General features: G+C 41.7%; 1 protein-coding gene across 1 annotated transcript in view; it reads left to right on the top strand.

The window, feature by feature from the left end:
* The window catches only part of SPTLC3 (serine palmitoyltransferase long chain base subunit 3), a 127,000-nt gene that overhangs the window by 59,739 nt on the left and 41,812 nt on the right, over positions 1-25,449 (top strand). Inside the window, exons 5-7 of the mRNA XM_090031548.1 lie at positions 720-844; positions 2,660-2,753; positions 19,587-19,692. Coding sequence (XP_089887674.1) covers positions 720-844; positions 2,660-2,753; positions 19,587-19,692 — 325 coding nt within the window. The remainder of the gene's footprint in view (positions 1-719; positions 845-2,659; positions 2,754-19,586; positions 19,693-25,449) is intronic.

The raw sequence follows: 25,449 nt of genomic DNA, 5'->3' as shown, positions 1-25,449 counted from the left end.
GATTATGAACCTGTAGGGCAGAAACCATTACTTTTGTTTATACGTCATCTGACACAGTTGGAACTCTGATACTTGACTGGGCCTATAGATATAAGGGTCATGTAAATAAGAAATAATCATAATGATGGCTTACTTGCTGCCATAACTTCTGCATCTTATTGAGGCACTTGAGTAAGAAGGAATGTATTCTTTCTTTTCTGTTAAATATCAGTAGCAGCAAAAAGATTTCTGAAAAACGTCATGGGAGAAACGTTTGTTATTTCTTGTCCCTACTGAAATGTGGTAAAAGAATTTTTCTTATACAATGGGAAAAGTGATTTCTGCTCTTTCGTTTACATAACCAGGATATTTGGCACGTGAAAATGAAGGTGTTTCTTTCTTTCTTTCTAAAGCAGAGTTCTTCTTTAAGAAAAATAGAAAATAAAATCTAAAAGGTGGGGATCTAAAAGCTGTTGCTATTCGAGTCCAAGAGCTCTTGCTGGAAACTAACATGCTCTCTTAACATTGGCAGTTGGTCACCTGCTAACATGAATTATAATTAATTGGTATCCTTGTCTTTTGTACTTTGCCTCAGATGTGCAAGATACAAATGGGAATTCTTTTCACATCTGAAATACCTGTGTAATCTAACTGCATATTTCCACACTGTTTGATTTGTTTGAAATGAAAAGTCTAATATTCAAAGGAGATATTAAAATGCTTTGCAATTCTTCATACAGGGAACCTTGACAAACACATAGAATTAGAAAACCTGGTGGCCCAGTTTCTTGGTGTGGAAGATGCCCTGGTGTTTGGCATGGGCTTTGCTACTAACTCTATGAACATTCCAGCTCTGGTTGGGAGGGTGAGTATATCTTAAAGAATATGTAGAGCTATTGTCTCTTAGTTATCTCATCTGCAATCATAGTATTTCATGCTGTCATTAAAGAAATTTAGCCAAAGCATAAAATTAAATACCAAGATCCTCTGAGTTACAGGATAATGATCACCCTAACCCTGAGCATGCCATTTCGTCATTCTATCTCTCTGTCTAGCAATAGTGGTTATTGCTATGGCACCTGTCACCATGATATTTAAGGGCTCAGCTTACTCTTCTCTAACATATGCATTCTCATGGCCTCCCATGTCACTGTGATGTTGTGAGGTTTAAATCATGGGACTGATTTTCTTTCACTGACGTAGATGTAAGTTGGAACAGCCAGACATGGACTTACACCAACATAAAAACAGATGCAAGACAAAATGAGGCTCAGCTTTTGTATGGAAGTGAGAACTGTCATTGCCCTGTATTTGTGTGACACAGATCTCAAACCAAGAACACTACAAAGAAAGTCCAAAATTTAGAATATTTTACAAAGATTGTCTGATAATGGTTTGATATACAACAGTGTGTTCTGGCTGTCAGCACATGATACTCGTCCCCACTTTTGATTTGGATATGATTGAGAACAACACCCTGTATCCCTTTTTGGAGCAGACAGAACATGCAGGGCACATCTACATGTGCATTAAAGTGATTTATCTAATGCACATTAAATTTAGTACCTCCACTAAAGAAATGCACATTAAGCTGCCTTAATGTGAAGTAATGAACGTGCATGGTTTTTAAGTGACACTTAATGCACAGTAGCCTATTTTTCCTGCACATTAGTATAATCGCATGACTATTCTATATTACAGAGATTTCTCTTTTAATTTACCCCCAAAATCAAAAGTTGTGGCTGTACATTGCTGCTGAACTCAGCCTGACTTCTCTGTGCAGAGCCCAAAGTAGTTTACAGCCCTTAAATCTATGAAATGCTTCTCCACCTCTATTTAATCTGAATTTCCAAAACAAATATTTACCTAATGCTGCTTTTGCACTGTGGTCATGTAACAAAAGGCCACACCATAATGCCAACAATGAAAGCAGAACCAAGTTAGAGTTCCATTTTTGCATCAGAAAACTCCATTTATGGCTCTTGCTAATATAATATAGGAGGCAATTTTAATTTTTCATGCAGTATTTGGGGATTTTGAAAGGAAAATAAGTGTTTTACTCATTGTTAATTATAAAAATTACTGGAGATGAAAAGTATGTGTGCACATGTATGTACATATGTGTACGAGATGAAAAGTACTTATCACTGTGTACGCGCACGCATGCACATCTGTTCCTATGTGTATCAAAGACCAACTTATTGTCCCCTGTGCCCAAGTTCTGCTCAGGCACATAAGAGGTGGAATGCTGGTATACATAAATATGCCTCCTCCGCAGATCCCAGTATAAATTTAAAAAAACCTAATGAACAGTAGTTTATTTCCTCACTGGGATCTGGCCTGTCTGGGATTTTACACTAGCTGCATCTCACCCACAGCACACCAAGAAGTGGAGGCCACTGGTACAGGAGCCAGCTCCACTGAATTTACAATAGGAAGAGATTACTTTCCCACCTCGTAAGTCACTTCTGGCTACTTGTAGAGAGTATTGAGCACCTTTGCACTACCTGAGAACATGCAAGAATCTGATGCCGAGATCTATAGACGTGCGTGACACAGAATGTGGAGTGCAAGCATCCCCAAATTCGGAAATGTTCCATTTCACATTTAAGCTTTGCAGGTTAGTCAGTCATGTGATATACACCCGGGATTCTGAAAATTCTGTAATCCTTCTCCACAGGGATGCCTCATTTTAAGTGATGAGTTGAACCACACATCTCTCGTTCTTGGTGCAAGACTTTCAGGTGCCACCATCAGAATTTTCAAACACAATAGTGAGTATTGAAGCTGGCGATGTTTAGAGGCTGAGATGTTCCAGCCACATAAGACTGGTTACTCTTTATGGCTGTTTTGCCGTCACTTTTACTTAGCAGAACATCTTGTTGAAAATAAAAAGGTTAGCCCTTCCAAGCTGTATGTGAATTCTGGAGGGGGGAAATTAAATACATATAATGATAGCTGCTCAAACAAAAACCATATCCAGTGCCAGGCTGGGGCTTAATTATCCAGAACTGCTCTAATATTTTTTCCCCATACCCCATGCTTGTAGTTTGCTGGACACTTCTGGAACTTTTTTTTTTAATAAGATGATGATAAAAAATCTGCACCAAAAAGTGCTCAGCATTGGCTCACTTCTCTTTTCACCAAGGTCAGTACAAACCGGTATGCTAACTCTGAGCACTTGGGAGGGGACTTGTGCCCTAAACTCCTGCCACGCTGTTTTAGATATTTAATTGGCTGTGATAGAAGTTTCTTCCTAAACATTCATCAAAATAGAATGTATTAATACATGGGCCAAAAAACAAAATAATATCCTCACAGCTTGTCATTAATAATGAAAGACCATTACTAGATTGTGATTCACTCCAATGAGATCTTCAATTGTTATGACAAGTGATTTCAGACCCCATAGTCAGACAGAACATGCTCTTGTAGGAAAAATAAGGTAGATGACTTAAGACCACAAATAATGGTTTGTTTTTGGAAGCATTAAAAAAGGAAATAGATCTATTAATGAGAAATTTTAAATACTGAGCTAATAAAGGAAGTGGGGAAGTCACTATCAACAAAATCTGGCTTATTTTTAACACTTCAGAGCCTGTCTAATACTCGTTTGGTGTATTTTCATTACTTGCTCTAAGAATAAGGGCCAAAAATCAACATTAAAACAAAAATGAGAGTTCTATTTTACACCATTTTCTTTTCTTTTATGCCATAATACACTATATTCTATTTTAATTTTTGTCAGCTAGTAGAATGGATAATCTTACTGCATGTTCTCAGCAAGCATTTTATATACTTTTTTATTGTCCATTTAATGTTTTGTGTTGGCAAAATCTGTTTAAAAAACAACAACCCAAAAACTACTACTACACTGCTTGTTTAGGAGTTGGGAACTAAATGCACATTCTCAAAATAGACATCTCCTTGAAGTGCTGATAGTGTAGCACTGATAGATATGCAACACATTAGCTCTGTAGGTATATAGTAGACTATAACACGTTATCATCGTTTAGCTTACTTAATGGTGTGTACGTAGCCAGATAGGTGTTATTCCCCGTCTGTTTTTATTTTATTTATTTACTAGAACCCACATGACTGCATTCCAACCCAGATAATTTAATTCTGTTTCCCACAAGATTTCAAAAAGGTGTTTCTTCAGGGAATGTGCATTCAGCTCACAACATCTAGACAAGCAGTGAAGATGCCACTTTGGTTTCTGACCCATATATGGATACATTCTTCCTTTGACCACTCTAACCACTGAGTAGTTAGTGAGCAACCACCAGGCGGCATTCCTTCTCCCCTGCATGGCAAGCAAATGTCTAATCAGCTGGTGGTGGGTTTGTGATAAATCATAGTTGATAGTCTTTGTAAATAATGTGGAGTAAAACAAAAAGGCAGTAACTAACTAGACTAGCACATGCAAATGCAGAAAATTCCTTTAGGCACCTCAGCAAACATCAGTGACAGCTCATCAGGGCAGTTTCTGTAAAACTCATTGTTCCTTATGTTTGGGGTTTGATTCACCAAAGCCAATCTAGTTGTATCTGATAGCAGGCTACTTTAAGGCTTATTACTCTTTCTAGTTAGACAATAAGTTTCCTAAAGGAACTGCAGGAATCTTTTGAAGCCCTCCTACAGTTTGAGTATCAGCTCTTGCTCCCCTCTTACTATAGGTCTTGAACCTTATCCACAAGTTTCTATAGTAAACTCTAGTTAATCCTCCTACACAATAGGTTGGTGTTGTGGCTTCGAGTTGCTGCTGTTCCAATTCCTTGCCATTGTCCATCCTCCTTATTATCTCCTAATAATTGGCCCCCATTTGATCATTTGCTGCTCTGAGAGTGGCAGATTAATTATACTGTTCTGTAGGTACAGAACCAGTAGCTTAACTGAGGGGGAATGACAGGGGCAGCACCCCAGGCACCGCCTTTCAGGGGTGATGGGCCGTGTTTAAAAGCAGCCGCTACTGCCACAGTGGCGGCTGACCACATTTCAGCAATTGGCATGGCAGAAGCCAGCACTGCTCCATGCATCAGCAAATGCCCCAGGTGCTTACTTGCCCTGCTACACCTCAGAAGCTCTCTGTTTCTCTACCTTAGAGATGTAGGGCCAGATCCTATTAGCCTTGGGTGTCAAAGTAGCACTTCAGCTTCTGAATAAGATACTACCACACCTATTCAAGTCTCTGAAAATCTAGCAACGTGGACTTTTGTAACACACTTTCATCTCAGCCTACAAACCAAGTTGCAGCAAGGAAACGGTCACCTGTTTGTTTGTTTCTTTCCAGGGACTTAAGTAGGGTGGAATAAATAGTCTTAGACACTTGTGCAGACTTGTGCAGAAGTTTGAACCTATTGCTTCAAGTTGTCTAGACATACAAAGACTGAGTCCCAAATTCCCAAAATACTTATGTTTGTATTCACTTCAGCAGTACTACTTATTTGCTTCCAATGATGCATCCACTTATGTGCTTTGCTGGATCAAGATCTTGCTGCTTGCTGCTTCCTGTTCCCCAAAAAATGTTAGACCTTACTATGGCTTGCATTCACATGTTTAGAAATAGGGAACTAATCAATCCAAGTCACACTGCAGGGGGTTTGGGTAGACTTCTGCATGCTGTACTGCCTCTGTGGATAAACAACAAAAAAATACCACAAACAATTTTGTTATCAAGTACAGTATATTCAAGACAAAAAGCATAACTAGCAATTTTGCTATCCTGGGCAGAGAAGCCCAGAGAGAGGGACGGAAAGGGGTGTTGCACTAAGCACCAGGGACTCTCACCTGACTCTGAAAACACAAACGCAGGAGTTGTTGTCACCATGTGAGCTCCCCACATGTTGGTTGCTGTTGTCATCATGCAGGTTCCCCACACACAGGCATCTGCTGCTGCCCCTGTGCAAGGTCCATCATTCTGATGCCCCTTTTAGGTCGGCAATCAGGGCTGATACCCCATTTGCCCACCCCTAGCTATGCTACTGATTCAAGATTTTTCATAAGCGTTAATTCACTCAGAAATTGTAATATTTTTTTGTTGCTCAGCTGGAGATAAGTGATGGAGGGCGAAGGGACCGATTTATGTTGTGGCTGATGTATCAAAGCAAACAGCCCTTAGGAAAGGGTGTGATCACTGCCTGCCATATTTAAAACCCTTTTATAAGCCTTCCAGTGAAGAGATGGACTAGTTCACCAAGAAACTGCCAGAGCAAACAGTCGAACTGAAGCCAGCCAGGGAGTTCTGAGAGATGCTAAGACTAGGCCAGGAAGGTAAACAGGAATGGGTTGTAAAAAGGTGCTTCAAAAAGTCACTCCTAACACATGACATTGGAGACAAATTCTCTGCGGGTATAACTTGGCTCAACTCCAGCTGGTGCCACATTGAAGAACTAACTTTTTGTGCCTGGCATTGTGCCAAGTTACATCAGTGAACAGTTTGACCTATTATTACCCCACTGTAAATATAGCGCTTAGGGTCAAAGTCCTTATAGTTAGCTCCCTTGTGACTAAAACATACTTTCTCTACTGTAAATAATGTTAATTGCTGGCTATGACAATTAATTATCAAGTTGGGGGCAGGAGAATTACACTATGGTGGGATGTTTCCTGGACCACATACTTCCTGAATAAGGTTTAGAAAACATGAACAAGGAGTGTTGAGTATCCACCCTCTCTATCAAGAATCATGTTATATAAATAGTGAAGTAAATAAGGGCATTGACTACACCTTTCCCCCAAATAAGAAAAAGCAAAAAGGTCATGCTTTCTGAGAAATTCATGTCCTCCCTCCTCCTCCACAATTACTGGAATATCAAATGCTTTAAAAGCTGAAGACCAATTGGTAACAGCAATGTTTAGTTTAGATACTGTGCATGTACAATCCTGAACTTAACTGGATTTAAACAACCCACAGAACAAACATGGACAGATGTAGACTTCTAACATGTAATCCTTTCCCCTTTGCTATTATGTTTTAATCTACAGACTTATTTGGGAGATAGAGGGTACATGCAAACATTACACTTAGGTCAACCAAACCCTAGTTAGAGTGATTTAAGTGGTGAACTGTGCATACTTTTGGAGGAACTTAGATCAGGCAAAAAAAATGGCTGGCCTCATCTAAACTTAATTTACCTGAGTAACCCATGCCTAAGCTAACTGAAGGTGGTACATATTTCCTATCCCTCCTCTGCTCCCCCCAAAACCTGACCAAGCTAATTTTAGCCACTCCTACCCCCAGAAATCGCCCCCAATACCACCAAACCCTCCCACCTGCAGACCTACTGATTCCCCCATCCTCAATCGCACCCACCCCTTAAGCCTCTTCCCCCACCCCATCTTACTTAAACTGTGTTCCTGATGCAGTAATTAGTACTGGCAATTGTGTGAACAAGTGGGACCTGATCTACAATCACACAGCTTAAAGCAAGACACATGATCATAGATCAGTTCCTGGGAACATCTGCATGTGCCTACAGAACCATACAAACAATCTATCCTGCAGAATGTTAGGGAAACAAATTTGAAGCTGGTGATCCCCTCCCATTCAACCCTAAAACAGATGATGTCCTGCCACAGTGGTTCCACCTGCATCTGGATCCTTTAAAATTATTTGGGGTAGTCTAAATACAGAAGTTTCATGAATGCTTTGTGCTGCTAAGAATGGATGGGAGTTTTAGTGGTCTTCCAGTTCCACTTGTAAATGCAGCTGAAGGAATGTTAGGGTCACTGAAGAGCCTATGTATAAAAGGATGCATCCAGATGTGTGCATGCATGGCTTGTGGCACCTCAAAGCTGTTTGAGGTGCTGCAAACTGCATGTGGCCTATATGCACCCATTTGCCATGCTGCTAATTTGCAGTACAGCACCAAAAGTTGACACTGGGAGATCCTGGTATCAAAAAAAATGCCACAAGAAAAGCGGTGCATGTGGCAGCAGCGTGCAACCCAGAAATAGAGCCTGGCTATCAAGAGCCATGCTCTGGCTACTGGCCAGGGTTGGTGTGGCCAGATCAGCACTGGTGCTGCACCAACAGACCCCCAGGAAACCATGTAAGGCTGTTGGGGCAGCCAAGTAAGATGCTGGCCCCAGCATCCCCTACCCAACCTGTAATAATTTGGCACACACCAGAGTGTGCATGTAGGGGCATGCCCTTGGGCACAAATCAGCGGCACAAATATGTGCCACTACTGTTTATGCCACAGGAAACGTGTGCCCCTGCACATACGTGCTCCTTTGGACACACCCCAAAAGTGCTGATTTGCTTCAGTTGACTTTCACTGTAAATAGAGGTAAGCTTATTTCTCAACTATGTCTATGCTGCCAACATTGTTATGACTGCAGCTCACACAGACCTAACCAAGGTAGCGTGGAGCTGAGCTCTTCTGTTGATAAGAGATATTTGATATAAAGGCTACAGTTTCCCCTTTTATTTTGTGCCAGTTCCATGACACTCATACCATAAGAAGTGAAAGCTTGTACCACTGGAACTTTCATCCTATTTGTCTGTTTCAGGGCCTTGTTAGACCTTATGCTGTAAGCTGAACAATTGTTAATAGTCTTAGTGTTGTTTGGCTTAGTGGAGTAATCACATAGTAAGGTGAGAAACCTGCTCTGACTGTCCTTCACCTGCACAACTGTGACTTGGCACTAGAGGCTTGGTAAGCAGGAGGCAGGACTAGGAGCAGGACCTGCTCACTACTCCAGCTGGGTAGAGAAAAAACCCACCACCATGTCAATTTCACCAACACCAAAAAGACCCGGGAAAGCAGCTTCCCTGTGACTCTCTGTTCTTGCTGAAACTGACACAGCAGCCCTGCGTTGAGAGCAGGGCTACTAGCCCTGCTAGCAGGGCTACTAGCCCTGGCAGCCCTGCTCTCCACCAGAAAGCTCCAGGCCTGCAGCCCTGGAGCACGCTCACTCTGAGCTCTGAGGGTCCCAATCCTTTTTTCTCCAGAACTCAGGTGGCGCCTGCCCCCACTGGCAGGCCTTAGGGCAGGGGGTGCTGCCTGAGCTCCAGAGATAAAAGGATTGGGCCCCTCAGAGCTCAGAGCATCCTGGGATACTGGAAGACTTCAACTTGGGCAGAATAGCTGTGGGAAGTGGCCACACAGTAATGGAACAAGAACAAAATTAGGTGGATTGCAGATAATCCTGCCGTGGAGTGTCCTACTCGAAAGATGAATCAGGAGTGCTTTAAGCCACTTGAAAGGTGTCAACATGCAGCCAGTCCATGAGTTAAGTGCTCCACAAGCTGATTAAACTTACTGTCTAACAAGGCCCTTAGTCTTTCTTTCCCAGCCTCAGCAAGCATCAGAGGTGTTACATAACGGTAACAAGAGCTAATGGTACAAGGTCTACACAGTGGTAATAGCGTGTCCCAGCTGGGATATGCCAAAACATGCCCTGACCATCTGCTCCAAACTCAGAAGTACGTCAGTGAGGCCACCATGGTGTTTCCCTAATGGGTTGCTTTTAAGCACATCACTCTGAGGTCTCAACAGGAGCTGGCTGCAAGTTCCAGGCTCACTGGTGCATTTCCAAGTTTGGAGCATGTGAGCAGGAAGGAGCAGGTGGGCAGGTCATGCTCAAGAAGTCCCTGCTGGGAAGATATCCTCAATAAGCCTTCCCTTCAAGCTTTTTGGTCCCCAGTAACCATTTCAGCAGCAAGTAGGCCCACTTGGAAATACACTTTCATCTGATTTCTTCCCAGGTCATTCTAATTTTTGTCCATAGGCTGTATACACTTCTAGAAAGGCATAAAGTAGGAACAGAAAGCAGGACAGCAATGCACCTTATAGACAACTGTATCAGAGATGCACAAGCTTTCATAGAAACTGCAGAAGCAGTAGAAGCTGGGTAGACAAATAACCTAAGTAGCTTAAAGATTAGTTTTTAGATAGACACTTGCCTAGGTGTTTTAGTCATGGAAGACTCTGCCCTGAATTCCTGAGGTCCCCTCAAGCCTTACTTTTCTATTATTTTAAAATTGAACAGAAAAAAAATTATGGATTTTATGACCTGGTTGTCTTCAGTAATTAAGGAAAGAAATCAGGGACCCAGAGGTCCCACCCAGTCTTATGTTCTAGAACCCCAAATGCAAGCATAGGCCTCAGTGAAAGTATTTAGTGTATATAGGAATCCCTCCTTGCATATACTTGCTTTCTGCATTCAGTGCCTGTTGATTTTTCCAGTTTGGGGCTGAACTTGCACAGTAAGGACCAACCTATAAAACAACCCTGCCTCAGATGAGTGCGCTCTGCTGGAAGTTTAAAAACTGAGTATTATGCTTTCGTGACAGGATAAGCAATCTTTTACTTATGTCACACACATAAAGGTGGCTGTTTATAGCAAGTCAGGCCCTGAGGGTGGCTGCAATTTTAGTTATTTGTTCATGCATACCTTTGCCCAAAGAACCCCAGTGACTACATATGTAAATTAAGCAGTAGTGACATTTTGCAATAATGTTGTGATCCTCACTTGGAAGATAAGCTACAGGTACTGAGAAGTAATATTTTTTTAAAACTTGTTTAACTCTCTGCATTGATAGTCCAACAAAAACTGCCTGTTAATCATACTCAACTCCATTGTCTTGCATTCTTAGTTTTAAGTAATATAATACTACATTTTGTCTTACTGGGCAGTGATTGTAAGGGTGACTGAGTTGTGTACCGTGGCAAGTGCTGTTCAGAACTCTGCACATAATGCAGCTCTGCCAGTGCACTATACTTCATTGAGGTGTTTTATATTAATCCACAGGATTCTGGCAATTTCTTTAAAGGGATGCATCATAATACATAATAAGTATACAGAATTGCAATAGTTAAGTCTAAAAGGAGTTTTGGAATGGTATAAAACAGCATACTTGAGTTGCAAGCTACTCTCCCAACTATTAGAGAGCAGGAGGTAACCTCCTGCAGAGGCAAATTACACTCACATCTGCTCCTCAAAAGCATCTGGTGCCAGCCATTGTCAGAAACAGGTCACTGGACTACATCGAAGAACCGTGGTTTGATTCATCGTGGCAGTTCTTATTTCCCTATGGCACATGCAGACCCTGTGTCAGAAAGGATTGTCGCAGTAAGGTGTATGTCGCTTTCAGACATATCCTCGTTCAAGCAGGCGGCAGCTGCATTCTCCCTCTCTGACTTGAAAACGCATGTGCGATTTGCCAAACATGAGCAGGGAGTTCTCCCAGTAAGTACTCTTGAATTGGGCAAAAGCTATGCTTTTATTTGGGGTGAGGGAGGAAATTCTAGCCTTTTTTATTTGAAAAATAACCTCCCACTTACCAAACAAAAGGAATCAAAAAGGAGCATTAACAACAAAGACAGACATGAAAGCAGTGACTCTTGACTAGGGTGCTACATCCTGTTAACTGTGTAAGCACCTACATATGATTCACAAAACAAACTTCTTCAAATAAGAATCCAGAGGGTCAAAACATTTCTACCCTGTTGTGGTTTTTCTGGCTGCCTATAGACATGCTGGTTCACGTTCTAATTAGGATGCATCAGAGTAAACTGATTAATCAAGTCTGCTCTGCGTTCTAATTAGAATGCACCAGCATGACCTCGCCATCACAATATTAAGCCCCCTGTGTTTTAAAATGGCTGCAGGGGCACTTTAACTGAAGCCCATCAAATTATCTTTAGTTAAAGCTCACCCATGGCTATTTTAAAACATGGGAGACTTCATACATGTGACTGTGAACTGTTTTAATTAGACCAGCTGTCAGGGAACCACTTTAATTAAAAAGGCCCCTCCCCACCCAGAGTACATGTATAGGCACCCTCTGAGTTCTTTGCAACAGAAGAATTGCTATATTATTTTTGAGCAGAGAGGTAATTAGTTGTGTTGGCCTGTAATCAGGCAGAAGGCAGAATAGAGTTGTATCTATAATAATATCTGATGAAGCAACCTGTTGCTTATGCATCACTGATTTAATTAGTCTATATGGTGAAACTCTACCCTGCCTTTTATTATTTTACCATAGTCAAAAAACAAGCGATAGCTAAGAGCTGGCATGTCTTAGGGGTGCCTTAAACTTAAAAGTTTGAGAACCACTGCACTAAACTTTTTATTCCCAGGGCAGAGAAGAGTAGCACATCAGGGAGAGAGAGAGAGAGAGAGAGAGAGACTCTCCATTGCAGGAGGGATAAAGCTTCAGGAGATGTACAACTTCACGGCTGCAACCCAGGGAGTATCATATAGGTGGGTGAAAGCAGGGAGCAAAATGTCATTTCTCCCTTCAGCAGTCAGGGCTATTTTGGGAGTCCTCAAATTTATCAAGCTCCTACTTACCAGAGCCTGCTCCAGATGATGTGAGGAGAAACTTGAAGGCACTATGGCTATGAGATGCCTGGTTTCCAAATTCAGCGTGTATAGGAAAAGGAAGCTCATGAGAGAGTTAGGGGGAAATAGAATTACTTTGGGAAAAATGCATTTTACAATAAAAATGTGTGGTGAATATTCTATGAGAGAGAGTAAGTGGAAAAGGAAATTGAGAATTATAGTAGACAAAGCAGGGGGGAAGGAAGAGCATAGGGTAGTAGATATATTAAAAAAGAAAGTACCAAGTTTCAACTGACATTGTGTGTCAAGTTTCAGCTGATGCAGGTGTAAATAGAGGACAGTCTTGCCCATGCAGAAACCTCTAGTAATGCTCTATGTCAAGTTTTCCATCGTAACCTGGACTTGCTTGCCAGATCACAAGCTCCCTTTAGAAAAAACACCCTGCAATGTTTATTATTATTTCTGTTGAAGTCATGCCCAAGGATCCTAAGGATCTTGTTAAACTAATTGTTGTAGAAGTAATTTACCCAGAATGTCTGCCTCCTCTGAGAGTTGACAGTCTAACACCCACATGAGGCACAGCAAAGCTGGAGCAGGGGAGTTACAAGGCTGGAGCATTTTCATTCATTTGTTCAAGTAAAACTTCTGACATCCTTTCCTCTAGACCTGGGGACTGCTTATTAATTACTAGCAGTGGGGATTCATGTAAGCAGCACTCAGAGAAGAGAGAATAGTTATGTGGCCCAGTAAGTGATGACTGCCTGCTTGGGCCCATGCTGTTCAACTCCTCCTCCTCCTTTCCCTAGTGTTTTTCTAAACAGATTCATACATCCTGACAGTATTTCATTGATTAACAATTTAATAAAAGGAAGTCATTGGTACCTAGGGGTATGTCATCCACAGGGTATAAAAGGGCACCCAACAGATCTTACTATCTAGAAAGTGCCCTAAGAAAATTATGCCCACCTCTGCTAATTTAAAGAGTTGCATGGTAAGTACCTACAGTAACTACACTGCTCGAAGCAACAGTCTGTTGGCTTTGTCCTTTTCTCTCCCTCTTTCTTCGTCTCCATGTATATGTAGGGGTGGATAGGACAACTTGAATTTCCAGTCTTTCCCCCACCTCATAAATGTGAGCAGACTGCCTTGTCTCAGGATCAGTTCTGACATCAGTCTAACTAAATGGAAGGCATTGCTAAATCAAATTAATTTGTGTACTTTGAATGAGATTTTCAGACAAAGCAAAGGTGCCCAACACTCCTTGGCTTTCAATGGGAAATGGTGCCCAAACTTTCCTTTGTGCCTTTGAAAATCCCATCCCCCACTTTTTTGCTCTGTCATGCTGAGTTTGTATAGCCCCTCTTGCACTACAGTTCTTTTACTTCAGAAATGCTAATGTTGTGGGGCAATAGCAATGTCAGTTGAAGATAAGTGTTAAACAATTTGGTTTGCTTGGACAAATGATAAGACAGACTGGACAGTAACTTCGCACTCACAATATATGAAAGCACTACAGGCACTCAGCTCTTTTGGTAGTGTTACAAGTGAGCACTGCGAATTAGTTTAAACAATTAATTTAAATGCATCAAGAACTTTTAGTTACTTGATTGCCATTTAGAGGACAACTGTGCCATCTTCACTGTATTGCTGATGGCAAAAGAGCAATTACAGCTTCAGAACTCAGGTGAGCAACTGCTTCCATAATTTGAAACTAACAATTATTGGATTTGTCGACACTCTAAGTGGCAAATCTGGGATTCCCTATATTGGTACTTGTAGCAGAGCACTTTGGAGTACCTGCCACTTTAAGGGGAGAAGCTGCATAAGAGGCAGCTTCCAGGAGGCCTGGGGGCTGGTTTCAGGCTCACCTAACCCCAAGATGGCAGGGCTGGGGCTAGATAAGCCCAGTACCTGAGCCCTGCTGGAGCCTGGCTCAAGGCCTATAGCGAATTCCCCAGCCCAGTGAAGGAGCTGAGTGGTGATAAAAGGAATAGAGCCTACTAGCCCTGAGAAGGGAGCTGAGTGGGGCACAGAGGGTTCCCCAGCCTGAAGAGTGACAGCCGGAAGGACTAGGGGTCTAAGGACCCAAAGATATAGGGCAGAGAGGAACTTAGAGGGTCTGAGGGTCCCGAAAGGGGCTAAGGGAAGCAAACAGTGGAAGTTGTAACACCTGCGAGGCTTGGGTCATGGTGTAGGGGAGGAAAGAAGCCACACAATTTGCCCCTCAGGCTATATGTGCCCTGCAGAAGCACCGCGAGGCCAAAAGGGCCTATTTAGCACAGAGGTTGAGTAAGACTAGTATGGTCCAGGAGAGACCTGTTGAGGAGTTGATTGGACTCAGGCTCTCTCTCTAAGGCCTGCTGGCAGCATCCCTTACTTAACCTCAATAACAACAAGGCATGGCAGACAAGCAATTAAGGGAGGGCAACCATAGAGACAGAGCCAGGCAGGAGTCATACAACCACCGAAGGTCATCGTGGCCATTTCTATGGCTTGAATTTGTCACAGTAGTCAAGACCTAAAAAAGTAAAAATGACAATTTTGCTGCATTTGAATGCAATTCAGAGGACATTCTATTCTTCACAATTCCACTGTGCCACAGAGCAAGGTACCATAGAAATTTGCTGTGCTGCAAAGTAGAGGTGCAGGGGTTGGTCATGTTGGAGACACAATAGTATATAGGAAAATAGGACTATCAGTTTTACACTGAACCACCAAGTCATGTCCCTTGGGCTCACAGGCACTTGTTAAATAATAGAATCACCAAAATTGCCACTCCCGGCCACAGCTACAAGGGCCAATATCTGAAATATCAGTAATACCTTATAATATGCCACAGATTAGGAGCAAAGGAGGAAAATACATCCCTAGTATCCTGCCACTGAAATAACAGGAACCTTATTAGTCAAAATATGTTCAGAAGGTCCTAGGAAAAGGACTATGCCCCATGCTTCAGAAGGAACAAAAAACCTAAACAGTCTATGCCAATCTGATCAAGAGTTATACTTCTTCCTGACCTAAAATATGTTGTTCAGTGCTGTAGTTAGGGTAAGTCAGTGGACAGACAGTGTGCAGTGGAACACACACAACTACATGAGGGAAGAGGGCAGGTCTCTTCCCTTAATAGCTGTGGCCGTTGATGTGTATGTATGTGCAGGTGCCCCAGGCCATACATGGCCTATACAAATGAGATGAGGAATAATAGGACAGTTTCTTGGTAACCATAGTGACACCAACCTCCTGGAGTATAAATTTGTAGTCCTGCCTTGTCTAATCATTTCTGGTAAAAGGAAAGTGACAATTATTAAAGCAGCTCCTTTCCTCAAGGCTCACAAACGAGAAAGCTTGAGTACTGAGTAATCTTTTTTCACTCCTCTTTTCCTGTACCAATATTGAGTCAATTTGTTTCATGGACCTCTTGCTCTTTCTGTTAAAGTGCCTGGTAAAATAGCTCACCTCCATATACAGGGCAGCAAATACCATTGTTGATTATCTTGAGGCAACCCACTGAGATCTCTAATAGTGTCTGTAAGTTTCTAATGGTACAGCAACCATCAGAAATCTATTTATCTGAATAAACAAGACCGTAGTTATGGACCAGGACCTTTTTGTGATAGGTGCTTTACAAATACAAAACAATACGATCTGACCCCAAAGAACTTTGAATGGAAGTATAAGAAAAGAGACAACAGGTGGATGCAAAGAAACAGACAGATGGGGGTGTGCAAACAAACAACGAGGCTTTCTATGTCAGCATGGTACCCCCAAGACCCCCCTGTCATTCCTTTTCCCTTATGAGAAACCATTTTTACTTGAACAGATCATGTTTGCATGTATGTAACAGGAGTTCATGAGGAAGGAGTTCACTTTTCACTAAGGGACACTGAGTGATATGTTTAATGGGAGCTGAAAAATACAAGATGTAGACACACTGCTCATTTGTTCTGCATAGTTTAAAAGATTTCCATAGAGTTGGTAGATTTTAGGACTGAAAGGGACCTCGTGAGATCATCTGGTCCAGCCCCCTACCCAAAGGGCCGAAAGTCAGCTGCAGTCAGATGACCCCAGCAAGATAATCATCCAAATGCATCTTGAGCGTGTCCAGAGTAGGTGCTTGCATAATGTTGGTCTAGACCAGGGGTGTCAAGCTCCTCTATTCCTACAAGCCACATAAGTGACCCCACAGGCAAGCCCCACACACCAGATGCAGTGCATGTCCAGAGCCAGCCATTCTAGGACAGCTCTGCACCTAGCACTGGCTCCAGTGCCTAACCACTCCACACCAGATCCAGCACACATCCCAGAGTGGTCAGAGCATACACTGCCTGTGGCACAGCCCCAGAGCAACTGGAGTGGACACCACATGTTGCATAGTCCTGGAACAGCTGCTCTAAAACAGCACTACCTGCAGCTTCCACTCTGGCTGCTCTGGCACCACACTGCACACAATGCGCACTCCAGCATGCATCCACTCCAGACTCGCGCATGTCCTGGAGCAAGCACAGCATGCAGTACATGTCCCAGAGTGGCTGGTGCAGGACCATGCCAACACAGTGCCCACTCCAGCCACTCTAGGACCACATTGCAGGTAGTGCATAGATCCAGCACTGGATCCAGCATGGAGCGGATGCACACTGGAATGCATAGCCAACACATAGTGGGGGCACATGCCCCCTCCGAGATTGGCTGGCGCCAAAGCTGCTGCCAGCTTCTGCAGGCAGTTGCCATATCCCCCCCCACACACCTTGCCGCCGATGTGACTGCTGGCTGCTGCAGGTGGTCCCCGCTCACCACTGCCAACACTGTGGACAGTGATTGCGGGTGGTCCCTGCTCACTGCTGCCTGCCATGGTGCCCCCCCAGTGGCAAGAGGCACCAGTTGTTCATGCTGGAATGGGCACTGTGTACAGTGTGGTCACAGAGCAGGTCCTGCATGTGACACTTGGGGCCATCCAGCACACCCCACATGCTGCCTGTGGGTCCACTCAAAAACCATACACAGCACTGGGACCAAATGATAGTTCCACAGGCTGAATCTGGCCCTCAGGCTGGATCTTTGACACCCCTCTTCTAGACTGAGGAGCATCAAGTGGGAGGATTGCATTTTATGGATTAGAATCAGATGGCTGAATGTTACAATAATTGCTCAAGCTCTAGGATAGAATAATGCAAAAACATTGCCAACAGCTTTAGAAGGCTCTCATTGCCAGCTTCTAGCAACTGACCTAAGGTACTCTTCCAAGCACAGTGATTCATGTTTTAGTTTTTTCTTGGCTGTATACAAATACTTGCCCAGTCAGAGATCTCTATTCTACTGCCCGACAGTCTCCAATAGTACACTACTGCCATCCACTGCTTTTATTGTGATAGTCACTGAATTCTAAAGCAGTTAAAATTACAATAGCGCTGTGAGGCCTGGCACATTCCAGAATTCATGGTAAACATCCAAGATAAACATGAGGCTTTCAGATCTGGCTTTGCATTTCAAACACCTCACATTCAGAAGTATTTGGATCAACTGGTCATGAGGGATAAGGGCAACATAAAATTCAGACCAGGTGCAGTTTCATGCTTTAAAATCTATTCCCTCTCCCAAATATGGAAGGGATCTGCCCCAGAAATTTGGACTCATATCTACCCACAGTATAGGGTAGGAATGGCAGCAAAGGTGTAGTTGCACCCCACATTAAGCAACAGCAATTACAGAGACCCCACTGCACTGGGGGTGGGCGGTGGAATTTGGCCCTTCCCTTCTATATCAACTTGTTGCAGCTTCTGGCAGCAGCTGAGAAAGCGAAATGGACAAAGCAAAATGCCATGTCAGGTGCTGTTTCAAGGCATTCTGGAATGTGTGTTTCCAGATCCCTGCAATGTACAAGAAGCATTTGTCTCTGAGAAGTTTCATTCAAGTCTTAATATCAGAACATTGATCAGATTTCAGCCAAATCTTTATTAAAAGCCAAATTGTGCAACGGCCTTAATGCTTCCGTCTTCTTTTTTTTCTGTACTTCAGTGTCTGCCATTCCACTTTATTAAAGTTATCTCATTAGCATCATTATCCATAATTAACCCCTGAGAAGGCAGCAATGTTGCTAACACTGCTCAAGGCTTCTTTACATTAAACCTCGTCAAAACATTGTCTTTTGACTCAAAAAGTGTACCCCAGTTTGCATATTTCTCTCTCTTGCACTCACTCACATACCCTTTCTTTCTTGAAAATGACAAGATTCCTCTTCATGTCACTGTGCTGTGCTTCATAGGTTAAAATTCAAGAGTTTGCTGATGAAACACATGTTATTCATGAGCAACTGATGATGCTGGGAACTGACCCAAAGCCACTTAACTGAAGTAGGCTTAATAAGCCTCACCTCTGATTTCAAGAAAAATGTAAAGTTCTCTGGCTTTTGTGTATGTTGATCATAACAAAAGGCCCTTTTGGTTTTTCTGTTTGGTTACTAGTAAAATATTTAATTTTAACACCTTGGTTAAACATGGCCTGGAACAGTTACAACTGAACACTTCTTCATACATTTATCTTTACTATCATATGTTTCAAATCTTAACTTTAGGTTCCATAGGTTTTAAATCTTAACTTTTTTAAGACAAGTGTATTGCCATGCTGGTAACTTTTGTGTTTTACAATTCTGTGCTTGAAAGGGGAAGGTGCTGGTGGCCAGAAGCAGAATGCATATAAATTGTATTCTTTCTTGTCCTTCCTGTTTCTGTGCCGTAAGCAGACAACATAGACTCAGATTCTGAGACAGTGTAAGTCAGTGAATATCCAGCCAGCCAAGGTGCCAGCTGCCCTCATGGGGGGAAATTCTCAAGAGCACTTGGGAAATGTAGACATGTCTCACGGGGCTTTCAAAGGAATTCTCGTTTTTTAATGCCCTGTGCTCTTCTGAAAATCTTCTGCGAAGCACACCAGGCAAAAGCCTCCAGAAGCTGTGAATTTCAGCAATCCAGTTAATTATAGGCAATACAAAATCAGCAGGTACCCAAAGTGTATCCATTTTACTTTTAAATGAAGTTACAACCAGTTTCTAATGCTTGAAGAAAGGGTTTTTTCCCTCAAATAAGATGCACTATTGCAGAAAACTCTAGTAGCGTCTCTGAGTTCAAAATTCAGGCAACTTAAATCTATTATCGAGGCTGTGATTTTTTACAAAGAAAGTTTACAATCAGGAGGCATTTCATAAACATTAACAATTTCTTATGGAAAAAAAATAGTAGCCAGGGAAAAAGTAAATGATTGCTTTTAAAAATCCTTTTGTTTAATGCTTCTTTCCTTTCTTTTCTTTTTAAATAAAGATATGCAGAGCCTCGAGAAGCTCCTGAGGGATGCAGTAGTATATGGGCAGCCTCGAAGCCACAGAGCCTGGAGAAAAATCCTTATCCTTGTAGAGGGCATTTACAGGTCTGTAGACATTTTAGAAATGAACACTCCATTGTAATTTGTAGGCCTATGTAATTAAACAGGAACCGGGGTTGACTTTGAAATACAGAGGGGGGTTTTTCATTGCCTCATGTCATTGTAGGATCTTAAGTGGCCTTGCTAAAGCTGTTGGTGTTTATTATTAAGGGGAATCAGATAATAACAGTTTCAGCTTTTGATGCTTTATATAAAAAATGCATAGGTCAGTCTGAGCCTTGGTGTAAGTGAAGCAACTCCAGTCTGGTCCCCTACATGTAGTTTTGAATATTGGCTTGTACTCCTCATTTCTCTGGGGAAAAGGGGATTGACATACAAATACAAAGGGCAAATCTTCAGCTGGTGCAAATTATCATAGCTCCACTAAAGTCAATAGAGCTATGACAGTTTATACTAGCTGAGGATCTTCTGCAGAGTGATTAAAGAGACCAGCTCTCTAGACTGCTACATCAAAAGAAGATATTGGCCTTGTTTTTGTATGAATTCTGCATGCCAGCTTTATAGGCAGAAAGCAGAATGCAAACACACAGAGAGAAGTCAGCCTTGGTGAAACCAACCCATCTCCACTTGGTGTCACTGTCCAATGAAGTGGCACCTGGGCTTGGGTATAAACTGACATTAAAGGAATTATCAGCAGTTGTTCTAGTGCTCACATATAAGCAGATAGTGCATAATAAAGGTAATTTCAGGAGTTTGTCCAGGATTATCTGTTAATGATACCCTGTAGTTACATGGCATTGTATTATATAGCATTCCTCATCCTGCAGGATGTCAAAACGGTTTGCAAGTCAGCATTAAGCACTACACAATACAGATCACTTTACCAATCACTGAGATGCACCAACTTTGGGCAGCAGTGCGATAAATTATGATACTTAATAAATCCTGCTAGCTACCTTTTTATTATGATGCCTTTACTGTTTGTGTATTATCATAACTTCCTGGTCATCAGCATTTTCTCTTCGGTGTATCATGTGGCAGCTGCTGCAGAGTACAAATGAGCCCTTATCTAAACACCTGTCATTCAGAACTGATACAGTTTAGCAGCAGATCAGCTGATCCAAACCAGGCCGAACATCTCCTTTCAGCCAGAATAAACAGACCAAAACTGCAAATAAACATAGCTTGGCCCAACCAAAGGAAAGCAAAGTTCTAAGGACTTTTGATCATGCAGAAATTAAGGGGACCACCAACATTTTACTGACAAATACTCCTGTCAGTCACATGGCCTACAAAAAAAACCTGCAGCTGCTGTGATTTAGTCAGTTTTAAATCCTGTGTTTCATATGTCGACAATAATGGAAAGTGACAGTAAATCTGAGACACAGACATGTTGGTTAGGCATAACAGTTGCACAAACTCACAATGTCAGTTTGATTTGGCATCTGCAACTTAATCAATCTTGCATTTACAAAACACTGAGCTTAAATTTCATTAAATCTCCTGTTGTTTTTCCAAGAGAATTTTTCAAGTGGACAATAGCAGAATGAGCCATCTTTCTCATTGCTTAGCAAATGATATCATGTAAAATTTTAATTTGTAAGATCATAGTATTTTAGATGAGGATTGTCAGTGTACCTTAGGGAATTATGCGAGAGGCAGGGATTTTTTGGGGTGATATCTTTTATTGGATCAACTGTATAGTTGGGATAGAGTTAGACAAGCTTTCAAATGCAAGATTTGAAGAATGTCTTGTCTTGCATTCAAAGGCTTGTCTAACTCTATCCCAATTACACAGTTGGTCCAGTAAACGATATCACCCAAAAATTCTTTGCTTCTGCATTATTCCTGGATCATCATAGCTACATCAGTCTAACATTACCATAATGTGAAAGATATCAAAGTCTGTCACTTAAAATAGAAAATCCACAAACTAAAGGAATTAAACACCCAACAGCCATGGATTTGCAATATGAATTCATTGGATAATAGGATCATAGGGCTGAAGGGACCTCAAGTGTTCATCTAGTGTAGCTCCCTGCTCAAGGCAGGATCATCCCAGGCAAGTATCTGTCAAATCTGCTCTTGAAAATTTCCAGGGATAATGATTCCACAACTTCTCTGGATAGCCTTTTCCAATGCTTGACCACCCTCATACTCAGAAAGTTTCTCCTTATTTCCAGTCTAAATTTCCTTTGATGCAGTTTGAAGCTACTGCTCCTTGTCCTGTTCCCTACAGCCACAGAAAAAAGGTTACCTCCATCTTCTTTATAATTGCCCTTCAGGTATTTGAAGGCTATGATCAAATCCCCCTCAGTTTTCTTTTCTCCAGACTAAAGAGTTCAAGCTCTTTCAGCCTTTCCTCAGAAGCCATGCTTTCCATGTTCTAATCATTTTTGTTGTTCTCCACTAGACATCTTTCTTGAAGCAGGCAGTCAAAAAAGAAGGGTGCCTCACTCCAATTGCATTAAAAAGTTCAATCTCATTGTAGCACCTCAAAACTGATTATTTCCATTCAAGTGAAAGCCATAAAATAAGAAACTAATACAAAAACTTAACTCCTTTTTACTACCTTAAAAGAAGCTGGTATACACAATAACTAGTTTTTAAATCAGCTTTATGTATTTGAATGATGCAAGCAAAAAAGAACTCAAAGCTCCTACTTCAGATTGCAAATCAGTTCTATCGTGGGCTGAGGGAAAACTCTCATTATACTGCTACTGTATTTTATTATTGCATTACTGGCTGTACTCAATATCTACCTGTCCTTGAAGCCCTGCATAGTCATTGTTGCTTGCACAGATTAGCAAATCGAACAAACCAAACAAGCATTTTAAATGCAAAGAAAAGGTAAGGAAAGACATACTAGAATTGCCTCCTTTTACACTTTGCTTGAGCTGTTTCCTCTCATCCTGATTCCTTCCTTTCTTAAGCTATGGTTTTTGCAATATGATTTTCCAGCACCCATGCTGGCTAGCATTAGTTCTTTTCAAGTTTTGCCAGTGGTACATTAACGACGTATCCATAGTGTAGAAGAAGAGGAGAAATATTACCAGAACCTTCTTGCTAAGGTCATACAATGTCTTTTTTAATGGGTTTCTAAAGAAATGGATCTTCAAGATGACTAGTATATAGAATTGAAATTATTTGGTCAAAATAAAGCATCTTGATTTGCAAGTTTGGTTTGGCAACTTCTTCCACAGAGACTTTTTCCGTGGATTCAGGAGAAACTTAAAACTTTCCATTATTGTTTTAACATTGTTACATATGACACCATGGTCTTCTCGTGGTGAGACTGAAGTTAAAAGCCAAATTCTTCTTTCAGTTTCATTCAAGCAATCCCTTGGGCTATGGTATGGGTATGTTAAAGAGTTCTCCTTCGCTACATTGTGCATGAACCCAAGCTTACCATCTGGCAGAACTTGAAAAGAACTATTACTAGCCAACATGGATGTTAAAAAAATGTTTCCAAACCAAAGCCTGCCTAAGTGCAAGCAGAAATTTGCCCCTAAACTTGTGAAGGATCCAAGCTACATGTCAATTAAACAGTGAGGAAAGTGTCCATTTATGTATGTATGCATGTATTTAACATCTGAAAAAGGAAAATGCAGCAAAGGTAAATGTAACTATTAGTGAAAGCTGGGTTTTAACTTGTATTAGCCTGAGAGTAAATGGATTCCATATTAATTCCAAATACAGACAGACCACATGACTTTCAGTCCCCAGTACAAAAAGCATGACCAAGTTTTGGCAGTGTCCATGGTGCAAATTAAACTGACTTGCTAAATCAGATCTCTATTATTTAAATTCTAGCTAATGTTTTCCTTGGCATCTACCATTTTCAGTTCAGATCAACCAGTTACTGCTTTCTCAATCAGTTTCTGGTACATGCATGCTCCCTTGTAACACTTGCTTTCCTGTTAGACGAGCCAAAGTCCAGGGCAATGGTTAAAGGGCAACATGGAGTGCTCGAAAAGATTATTTTTTCATATTTTTTTTTTCTATTTTCATTTTAATTTGATTTTGAGCATGTTTCCATATAAGCCAGCGGGTGGCTCTCTGAACATTTGGATTCCATCCAGGGCATTTGCACATATACTTGAAATTTTGGAGGATTCAGTGCCAGTACCCTAGGCAATCTATTGGGACTTTTTTTTTATTTCCTGCTATTATGTGATTGGACCAAGGGATTGGAAAACAGGCAATGTTTTAAGTGTCTGGCCACAGACCAGCAAAAAGGGTTAATCAATCAGTGGCTGTTTCAACGTATGTTATTTCATTTGACTTTTTAAACTATTGCTGTAAACCACAAAATAGAGACAGTTGTGTCAAGTCTCCTAAACACCACCATGTGCAAAGTTTACCAAAGAAAATAATGTTAAAAGCAAAGACTAAGATTTATTGTGTATATTTTGGAAGTAAGAGATTGACATGAATATAAAGTATGCATCTTGTGAAAGATCAGATCAGGAATGGGGCCAGAGGGTTTTACTTATAAGGAAAGATTTATTTGCAGTTTGAAGAGCATAGGATAAGTCGTCAAAGAGTAGAGGACTGGTAATAGATTTCATTATCTATCAGAGTTGTATTATGTAATTATGAAAGAGAAAATGGTGGGCTAAATATTAAAATCAGTCATTCTGCAATGAATGATGCTGTGGAAAATGCCTCATTCTACTTCAGGGGTGGGCAAAATGCAGCCCTCAGGCCGGATGCGGCCCACCAAGCCATTCTGTCTGGCCCATGGGGCCCCTAAAAAGTTCAGAAAATTAATATTTATCTGCCCCTAGTTGCCTGTCATGTGGCCCTCAATGACTTGCCAAAACTCAGTAAGTGACCCTCCGCCCAAAATAATTGCCCATTCTACTCAATTATACGGTTAGAAGGCCAGCTCCCTGAGATATTTATTTTTAAAGTCAGCAGCCTCTAGAGAATAAGCTGGCAAAGATGGTGAGGAGGACTAGGTAACCCATGGTCTTTCCTTTCCAAAGTGCTGATCAAAAGACCATGAGGGTTTAAGGGAAGAATCCACGGACCTTGAGAGGATTTGGATTAGGCCCAAAACTCTGTAGTCGGTACATCCTTGTACCATACCTTGTCAGGGGACATGTTTACGGCTCCGTGGCTACATAACCTGGTTAACACTTCAATAACATTGCAGAGTAGATAACATTGTCAGTAATGGGATTAGCACCTTGTATTGTAAAGGAAAAGTTATCCCAAGCATAAACAGAACAGGTTTTGAACTGTTGTAATAGGTTCAATGTTGTAAATCGGTCAGTTTTGTGCCACAGCTTCACTCTGTGATGGGACTGTGAAGAAGAGAGAGAGGATAGCATGTGAGGAAAACCACTTCAGAAATTGTAAGGTGAAAGAACAGTGCAGATCTCAGCTAGGACAGAGCTGAACTCAGCTGGCCTGGACGCAATAATGCAGAAGTAACATAGCTCTGTGACAAAGCCTGTTTCCTGTTTCACTCATGTAGATGACAGGCCCTCATCTTTTAATAGTGTATTTTATTTTGGGGGCCTGATTATGGCAAGCAGCCAGCAGTGGATGAATGGCACACAAAATTATTGCCACAGCCTTTGTGCAGCCTAGCTGAGGGCTTCTGCTTTTATAGTCTTTGATTTCCCCTGAAGCACACAGTGCAAAGGGAAGAAGGAGGAGGCAGGACTGTGGGTTCACTCACCCCATCCCATCACACCACAACGGGAGGACTAGGCCTATATCATCTACAGGCTGGTCTGCACAGGCCATGTGTATGCTCTGCTCCTCAAGGCAGGATTTGGCTCCCCGAGG

This window comes from Crocodylus siamensis, chromosome 1, assembly GCF_052110815.1.
Source record: "Crocodylus siamensis isolate JL-2025a chromosome 1, ASM5211081v1, whole genome shotgun sequence".
Classification (NCBI taxonomy): domain Eukaryota; kingdom Metazoa; phylum Chordata; order Crocodylia; family Crocodylidae; genus Crocodylus; species Crocodylus siamensis.
This window is presented reverse-complemented; position numbering and strand designations above follow the sequence as displayed.